At 36.9% G+C, this 9,251-nt stretch overlaps 4 protein-coding genes across 4 annotated transcripts; all 4 read left to right on the top strand.

Annotated features, from left to right (window-relative positions):
• Positions 7-1,332, top strand: LOC104785407 (chlorophyll a-b binding protein CP29.3, chloroplastic). The gene is made up of 2 exons (XM_010510613.2): positions 7-616; positions 802-1,332. The coding sequence occupies exons 1-2, from the start codon at positions 23-25 to the stop codon at positions 1,117-1,119; spliced, it is 912 nt and encodes a 303-aa protein (XP_010508915.1). The 5' UTR covers positions 7-22; the 3' UTR covers positions 1,120-1,332.
• On the top strand, positions 2,058-3,743 carry LOC104785406 (protein yippee-like). Its single transcript, XM_010510612.2, has 5 exons — positions 2,058-2,418; positions 2,970-3,013; positions 3,114-3,222; positions 3,324-3,379; positions 3,456-3,743. The coding sequence occupies exons 1-5, from the start codon at positions 2,323-2,325 to the stop codon at positions 3,541-3,543; spliced, it is 393 nt and encodes a 130-aa protein (XP_010508914.1). The 5' UTR covers positions 2,058-2,322; the 3' UTR covers positions 3,544-3,743.
• LOC104785405 lies at positions 4,370-5,279 on the top strand. The gene is made up of 2 exons (XM_010510611.2): positions 4,370-4,618; positions 4,748-5,279. Exons 1-2 carry the CDS (start codon positions 4,438-4,440, stop codon positions 5,074-5,076), a joined length of 510 nt encoding a protein of 169 aa, XP_010508913.1. The 5' UTR covers positions 4,370-4,437; the 3' UTR covers positions 5,077-5,279.
• Positions 5,910-8,859, top strand: LOC104785404 (phosphoinositide phospholipase C 6-like). Its single transcript, XM_010510609.1, has 9 exons — positions 5,910-6,542; positions 6,634-6,830; positions 6,924-7,059; positions 7,139-7,390; positions 7,465-7,664; positions 7,743-7,860; positions 7,978-8,130; positions 8,226-8,312; positions 8,405-8,859. Exons 1-9 carry the CDS (start codon positions 6,135-6,137, stop codon positions 8,696-8,698), a joined length of 1,845 nt encoding a protein of 614 aa, XP_010508911.1. The 5' UTR covers positions 5,910-6,134; the 3' UTR covers positions 8,699-8,859.

The following is a 9,251-nucleotide window of genomic DNA, read 5'->3' as shown; positions in this document are numbered from 1 at the left end:
TAGTCTCACACCAAACTCAAATATGGCTACTACCACTGCAGCAGCAGCCTCAGGTATCTTTGGGATCCGGATTCAAGATCCTAGACCTGGAACCGGTAGGGTCCAAGCCCGGTTTGGGGGGTTTAATCCTTTCGGAAAAAAGGAACCAGCTGCTCCACCGCCAAAGAAGTCAAAGCAGGTCAAAGACGGGTTTGGGGGGTTTAGTTTCGGGAAAAAGAAACCTGCTCCACCGCCAAAGAAGTCAAAGCAGGTCCAAGACGACGGAGACAGACTAGTCTGGTTCCCTGGCGCAAACCCGCCTGAATGGTTGGACGGATCGATGATCGGAGACCGTGGTTTCGACCCTTTCGGTTTAGGTAAACCGGCTGAGTATCTTCAGTTCGATTTCGACGAGCTTGACCAAAACCTTGCCAAGAACGTGGCCGGTGACGTCATCGGTGTCATCCGAGAATCGTCGGAGATCAACCCGACGCCGTTTCAACCGTACACTGAAGTCTTTGGGATCCAACGGTTCAGAGAATGTGAGCTGATCCATGGAAGGTGGGCCATGCTTGGTACTCTTGGCGCCCTCGCCGTCGAGGGTCTCACCGGAATCGCATGGCAAGACGCCGGAAAGGTACACTCATAATAGTCGTCACTAATATAGCTTCCACGTGGACAATCGTGCGTCATTAAAATTAAATTTTGTTAGATAAAATAAAAAGTAAAATATGAGGTATAGGTGGAAACATGCATGCAGTGTTATTATTATGAATCTCGGTTCGGTATTGGATTGATGCGTTTCGGTTTGGTTCGTCTTAGGTTGAATTGGTGGAAGGGTCGTCGTATTTAGGACAGCCATTGCCGTTCTCGTTGACGACGTTGATATGGATAGAAGTGTTAGTGGTCGGGTACATCGAGTTCCAACGTAACGCTGAGCTGGAACCGGAGAAACGGATTTACCCGGGTGGGTATTTTGACCCGCTGGGACTCGCGTCTGACCCAGAGAAGGCGGATACATTGAAGCTAGCGGAGATAAAACACTCTCGTCTCGCTATGGTCGCATTTCTCATATTTGCTCTTCAGGCGGCCTTTACAGGCAAAGGTCCCATCAGCTTCCTTGCCACCTTTAGCAGTTAAGTTATGAGCCTTTCTATCTTTATTTTATCTTAAAAAAAACAATCTTTTACTTTTAAAACTGTATTATGTATGTTATATCAGAGGTCGTTTATTTGTTTGGTGTTGTTGGAACTGGTTTATCGTATGTTTAAAGCCGCTATATGTTGATCTTGCGTGTAAAGCAGGCTTCGTTGAGGTTAAACTTCGTTGCAATTACAATCACATATTATTCTCTTTAATACTTGTTTGATGTGATGATACTAATCATTATTTTGCAAAGTGGATAGTAAGTACTTTGTCAAAACCAAACTTATGTAATATATTGGACGATGTTGTTAAAACAAATCAAAATCTAATGAAGTCATCATATATAACATATTGCATATCTTATCCATCATTCATTTTGATTGAACCCACAAAAGACCCAATGGTGTAACTTGTGAGAGCAACCTTGTTGGGCTAGAGGGTAGCTAGTTGGCCTAACACGGAATTAATATCTAGGCATTTTTAAAAGATTATCATACCAAAACTCGATTTACTTGACCATCCAAATAATGGCTTGACTTGATTTTTTTGCCTTTACAATAAACAAACTCCTTGTCGTATTCTTAAAGATAATACGATAGACTGTATAATTTGTGTTGTTGGTAAAGATAAGATATGACATCGGAGCCAAAAAGAAAAGCAAAGATATCATATATATTTTTCTTGATTATTAAATAATAGAAGGGAGAAAACTATTGTTAAGTAAGGAATCATACGCTTATTATATGACATCCCGTTTAAATTTTGCATGATTACTCATAATATACATGTACATTAGTATTTGTTACTTTTATAACACATGAAGAAAATTACAATTTCAAGAAAATCTTGAAATGAATAGACAAAAAAAAGGTATAAAGAAAGTGTAAAGAAAGCAATATAATATACATGAATATAGAAAATGCGATTGGTGAAGAGTACACGTTGTCCAACTTTTCTGGGCTGAGGAAGAAAAAAAAAAAAGTGAATAATTGAGAAAAGACGTTATACCTTCCCCATCCACATTATTTTTCATTTTCTTAACTGCAGAACAAACACCAAATTCAACCCAATCAAGTTTTGATTCGTGTCTATACAGGAAAGAGTCTAAATTGTTCTGTCCCGGATTCTTTTTTTTGTTTTTCTTGAAAAGATCGAAAACTCTGTTCAGCAGATTTTAAGTTCTTGATTTGATTCAAGATGGGGAGGTTGTTTGTTGTGAATCTTGAAGGGAAGATCTATAGCTGCAAACACTGTAAGACCCATCTTGCTACTTATGAAGACATTATCTCCAAGGTTTTTGTCTCTTTTCTTGTCCCTTCTCTCAGTTCTTTGACTTTTGTTTGTGGAGATGATTTATTATGCTTTTGTGATTAATCTGTTTTCTTTTGTTGTTGTTGTTCTTCTGCATGCTTATCAAATTTGAGTGAATTATATAATGATAGATAGTTCTCTAGAAGAGATGTTGGTGGTGTGTTGATAAGCTTTAGTCATGAGAAATACTCGATTCTTCTTTAATGGGATCATGCTATTTAAGAACATTTGTAATTTTGAAAGCTTAGATAACTTTCAGAATTTTGAACTTTGAGTTACTACATTGTTGAAGTTATGGTTTAATTTTCCTATTAATTAAGCAGAGAATGACTTCATTGGTTGTAAAATTCAAATTATAGTTGTGAACGTTGAGCTCCCCTTGAGCTGATGATCTAATCATCTGAAAAACTGATTTGATCGTTTTTTATTCTCCTTGTGGTCTAAGATGGGGTTATCTTTATGCTTCTTGAGAATAACAGAGATTTGAAGTACTGAGCATTCCCTGATTAGTTGTTTCTATGTTTCTTGTTCAGTCTTTTCACTGCAAGAATGGGAAAGCTTATCTCTTCAATAAGGTGTAAGTGTTTCTTATTTCTAAGGCACCTCATGATGATGATCATCATCCAATACTTCTTGAATTGGGATGTGTTTTCTGATGATGATTTGATCTGGTTTAGTGCCAATGTTTCAATGGGAGAGACTGAAGAAAGACTAATGATCACTGGAAAACATACTGTGGCTGACATTTACTGTGTATCTTGTGGATCAATCGTTGGCTGGAGATATGTAAGCTAGACAGATATCAACTATTCTAATAAGAACCTATCCGTGTTCGAATTCTTCGGGTGGTTTTAACCTTTTTTAACTTTTGTGTTCTGTTTTACCAGGAGACTGCTCATGAGAAGAATCAAAAGTACAAAGAAGGAAAATCTGTTCTTGAAAGGTTATATATCCAACATATCAGGACTTGAGTAACAAAGAACACCGGGTTTTGATTTATGAAATTGTTGTCCTGACAGATTTAAGATATCGGGTCCTGATGGGAGCAACTATTGGGTGAGTAGCCATGGAAGGCATATTGGTGGAAGTGATGCAGATGATGCTTGAAACCATCTCTCTATATTCCCTGATTTGACATTTGGTGTAAATGTAAATTCTTCAACCGCCAACCCAAAAAAATTGTTGTAATAAGACTAACAAAAACCTCCTTCTCTTACATTATTTACTTCTCAGTAAATAAAATTTGACTCTTGTGTAATGAAATGATTTATTCTCATGGTTTCCTGTGAAACCATTTTAAACCTTAATACTTCATATTACAATAAAGCTTATTATATACATCATCTAAATTTTGTATCATGTGTTTTACTAAACAAAAAAATGAGGTATATAGGCTTTGGATGGTAAGATTCACATTTCCTTTGGAAATAATTAGTATAGAGTATTCATTAAGTTAGCACTTGACATTTTTTTTCTTTCACTTTTCTCAGTCAACGCAAAGATTTGAAAGTCAACAGTCTTTCTCCATTTGGACCAAATGATGTTTTGGTTGGAACTGTACGGAATCTGGGTCGAGTTACCGATTTAGTACCATCAAAATGCATCGAATAGTCAGACAGAACTCGGAAAGCTAAACGGGTCGTAAAAAGATGTCAAATGCTAAAATTTTGAAGGCCTATATATATAAAAGGTGAGAAAATGTGGTTTTGGTCAACAAATCCTTTAACCAATGGTGGCTTAGTGCTTACTGACCAAACCCACAAAAGTCAATTTGATCAGTCTTCTTTGTGATGTTAGGCTTGGCTTGTTTCTTCTTTTCCTGCTAACTACTACACTTTTTTTCTTTCTCTAAGTGTAGTTAGCTGAGATAACACATTGAGATTAAAATAAAGAATAGTCGAATGGAGTTGGACCAGTTGACCATTTGCTCTCCTTAAATCCATCATCTTCACACACATCAATTAGTAAAGAAAAGTACCATCATATTGTGATATTTTAAACATGGAAAGCTTCTTCATCCTCCGTTGCTTCTTGCTATTCTTCTTCTTCTTTAACGGAGCACTCGCAGCTGGAGGCAAGTTATGGAGCATAAGGGAGATGTCGGAGATGGCTGGTTATGGGGAACACAAACTCTCCTCAGTAGTTATCACCGGTTCTGTTCTTTGCAACACCCCTGTTTCAGGTATTCTCTGTTAAGATTCCACATCAAAAGTTGGATGTGTTTTGAGTTGGAAGCTCATGAACCTTAACACTCTCTACTCTACGTCCCTACGTCCAAGTCTTATGCTTTTTTGTTTACATGATCTTATAGGTGCAACAGTTGCTATCAAGTGTCATACTGGATTAAAAAAGAGATCAAAATGGGTAAAAGGTGTTACTGATGACTTTGGAGAATTTGTTATCCATCTTCCTTCTCATCTACACGCAATTCCTCAACTCGAAAAGGCATGTTTCGTCAAACCAATACATGTGCCTAAGCACTATCACAGATGCTATCACACTTTCTACAAATCCAATACACACAAAGGCATCAAACTCCTTTCCTCCAAAAATGGCTTCCGTGTCTACACCTCAGGGACGATTAGGCTACATGGACACAGTTCAAAAACATCATCCCAACCTCATAAAACCGACATGTAAACACAAGTTTTAATCAGAACAAACAAAATGAAAAAAACAGATACTCCATCTTGTGTATTTTGTGGTCCTCACTTGTTTAGCTGGCGCTTAAGTCACAGAACCGAGTTGAGTCTCTTTACATTGTTTATCAGTTTCACACAGTGTAATTGCATCTCATACTTATGACCCAAATGAAATGTCAGGAAGCACTGAACAAAACTAAATTTACCATAACCAAACAAAGAGACTAAATTAGGTGAGATAACACCCAAAGAATCGTCCTACATGCATTGCATATTCTGAAAAAATAAAATAATCTAAACAAAATATTACTGCAACGCAACTCGACAAAATTTTATAAGTCAGAGATCCAAGGTCGACGTGATGTAGACGAAGTATGCATGATTTCGTTTCGTTAATTGACGAATTCATAAATAAACATCAAACATAACTACTAAAAAGGCTGATGATCATAATTCATAAAGCATCTATATTCTCCATATCAACTAACTGGAAAAAAAAAAAAAAGACAAAGAAAGACTAGAAAATCCAAATGTAATAATACTTTTGGACATATAACAGAATATATAACCTTAGTATTTCTTAGACTAATACAAGTTTAACCTAAAAAGTGTAAAAAAGAAAGGATCTTTACTAAATTAAAGGATAAAGAACCAAGACTAAAAAAGTCTAAAATTAAGAATTACTCTTTTTAGTTATTTAACATATATCTCTTTTTCTTCCCTAAGAAATGAAGAAATGATACGTAATATAAAAAAGAAATTGATTTTTGATTTTAGAAAAAAAAAAAAAAAAAAAAACGAANGGTAAGAATTAGGAAATTATTCAAAAGAGTCGGGAAAAAAAATCAAAACAGAGGAGACAAACGATCCCGCTTCAAAGCCTCCACTTTTATAGGAAACTCTCTCTTGTCTTCTTTCTCCTCTCAATCTCTTCTCAATCCCCAAATCTCAGTTCTTCGAATCCCACGAAACAATCAAACAATTCTTGGATTCGAAGACACAGACCCTAATTTTTTTAATAAAAATCGAAACTTTCGATTTTTTTTTTTTCTAACAATGGGGAAGGAGAAGAAAACAGAGTCGTATAACAACGACAGCGGTAGTTACAATTACAAAATGTTCAAATGTTTCAACCGTAAGTTTAAAATCAACGAAGTCACACCCACCGACGACGTCCGCGACGCTTTCTGTCAATTCGCTGTCTCTAATGGCGGAGGAAGCGTCGACGGAGATTCAAGCGACGGAGACGGGTCATCCGGCGTAATGGGCGCAGAGCAACTCTGTTCTTTCCTCGATGATCATCAAGGCGAATCAGGAACAACCGTCGAGGAGGCTCAACGTTTGATCGACGAGGTTATACGACGTAGACACCACGTCACGCGTTTCACCCGTCACGGCCTTGATCTCGACGATTTCTTCAATTTCCTCTTCTACGAGGATCTCAACCCTCCCATTACCCCTCACGTAATGATTTAAAAATCAAATCTTTCTCTATGCCCACCAAATAAAAATCGAAACTTTATGTGAATTTGTGTTTGTTTTGATGATGAAACAGGTGCATCAAGACATGACAGCTCCATTGTCACATTACTTTATATACACAGGACACAATTCGTATCTTACAGGGAATCAACTAAGCAGCGATTGTAGCGAAGTCCCTGTCATCAAAGCCTTGCAAAGAGGTGTTCGAGTCATCGAGCTTGATCTTTGGCCTAACTCTACTGGAACAGATATCAATGTCCTTCACGGAAGGTATATTAAGCCTTGTTCTTCTTTGTTCTTGTTCTGTCTCTTTATTTAAACAAAAAAACATTTTCAGAAACCGCGGTTTTCTTGATTCTTTAGGACGCTTACAACGCCTGTACCGCTGATCATATGCTTGAAATCGATAAGAGATCACGCGTTTTTTAGCTCGCCTTATCCGGTTATTATCACTTTAGAGGATCATCTTACATCTGATCTTCAAGCCAAAGTTGCTGAGGTAAACATACATATATTGATCTATCTTGTGAATCAATCAGATGTTGTATGAATCTTTTTTTTGGATTTTTGTTTTTTAGATGGCTACGCAGGTTTTTGGGCAGATGTTGTATTACCCTGAATCAGATAGCTTATCGGAGTTTCCTGCTCCTGCTTCACTGCTTCATCGGATAATCATCTCAACCAAACCACCTAAAGAGTATCTTGAATCGAGGAACCCGATTGTTAAACAGAAGGATAATGTATCTCCATCTTCCGAGGACGAAACACCTAGAACAGAGGAGGTTCAGACACTAGAGAGTATTTTGTTTGACCAAGATTGTGAAAGCAAGGTAACAAAAAAGGAAGTTAATTCATATATACATTGTTTGTTGTTTTATAATTTACGTTTTGAGTTTTGAATTAGAGTGATAGTGATCAAGAGGATGACGAAGCTAGTGAAGATCAGAAACCTGCATACAAACGGTTGATCACAATTCATGCCGGGAAACCAAAGGGAGCGGTGAAAGAAGAGATGAAAGCTGTGGTTGATAAAGTGAGACGTTTGAGTTTAAGTGAGCAGGAACTTGACAGGACTTGTTCATCCAATAGTCAGGATGTTGTAAGGTGATATTAATTTATATACCATCCTAAAACCCTTTATACTATGCTTAGGTTGCATCTTGATCTCTTTATGTTTTCTAGGTTTACACAGCGGAATTTGCTTCGGATATACCCAAAAGGGACAAGATTTAACTCCTCCAACTACAAACCGCTTATCGGTTGGACTCATGGAGCACAAATGATTGCATTCAACATGCAGGTAACAATTTATGGATACCTTGACTCTTAAGCCACCTTTGGTGATGGATAGAGCCTTTATACACAAAAAGACTAGAAAGATCTATGTATAACAAATGAAACATTTGGTGATTTATAGGGGTATGGGAAATCTCTGTGGTTGATGCACGGCATGTTTAGAGCCAATGGAGGTTGTGGTTATGTCAAGAAACCTAACTTCTTGATGAAGAAAGGGTTTCACGATGAAGTCTTTGACCCTAGGAAGAAACTCCCTGTGAAAGAAACGTTAAAGGCAAGCCAACAACAACCTCTACATAATACTTTATAAGATGATTTAACATTTTAAGTGTCATTAGCCTTATCTTTTTGCTGCGATTTTTACAACAGGTGAAAGTGTATATGGGAGATGGATGGCGTATGGACTTTAGTCACACTCACTTTGACGCATACTCTCCTCCCGATTTCTACACTAAGGTAATATGAATGTCACATATAGGGACTGTTTTTGTAACAATCTTTAAATTCATCAGAAAGCTTATTAGATTGCTGACTTATGAGCTTTGTAGATGTATCTAGTGGGTGTACCAGCGGATAACGCGAAAAGGAAGACAAAAATAATCGAAGACAACTGGTACCCAATTTGGGATGAGGAATTCAGTTTCCCATTGACCGTTCCAGAGCTTGCATTGCTTAGGATCGAAGTAAGAGAGTATGATATGTCGGAGAAGGATGATTTTGGGGGACAAACATGCTTGCCTGTATCAGAATTAAGACCGGGGATTCGATCTGTGCCTTTGTATGATAAGAAGGGTGAGAAAATGAAATCAGTACGGCTTCTTATGCGTTTCATCTTCGAATGATTTGGCTTAATAGAAATGTGTGTCTCTGAGAAAGGATTTGCACCATTTCAAAAAGGATTTGAGATATTGTATAATGTAGCTTGAATGATCGAATTGATCTTCGCTCTGATATCTCCAAAAATGTATTTACCTACCATATTGAAGAAAATATAATTTATATAGAGGCTATATATTTTTTTCAATATGTAAAATCTAATGTAAGATGATTATCCATACTTGCAATTTTTCAATTTTTTCATAATTGAGATATGCATAACTTTTACTACAGGGGTGAGGATATATCTTTGGAAAAATTAAACTCTATATCCAATTTAATTCCATCTACTTTAAGGAAAAAAAAAAAAAATTGTTTTTATAATTCCTAGTACTAAACGAAAAAGGAATGGTGCATGTGGTGGATATATATATACTTTGTAGTATATATATATGATAAGGTTTTGTAAGAATAACACCAATTACATCGTCAAAGAGAGCTTGATCAGGAATGATGGCTGAAAGTGTAACGCCAGACGAATATGAGGCTATGGAAGCATTACTATTACTATGTTATCAA

Source organism: Camelina sativa, chromosome 5 (assembly GCF_000633955.1).
Source record: "Camelina sativa cultivar DH55 chromosome 5, Cs, whole genome shotgun sequence".
NCBI classification, from domain to species: Eukaryota; Viridiplantae; Streptophyta; class Magnoliopsida; order Brassicales; family Brassicaceae; genus Camelina; species Camelina sativa.
Note: the sequence above shows the minus strand (reverse complement) of the source record. Positions and strands in the feature narration are given on the sequence as shown.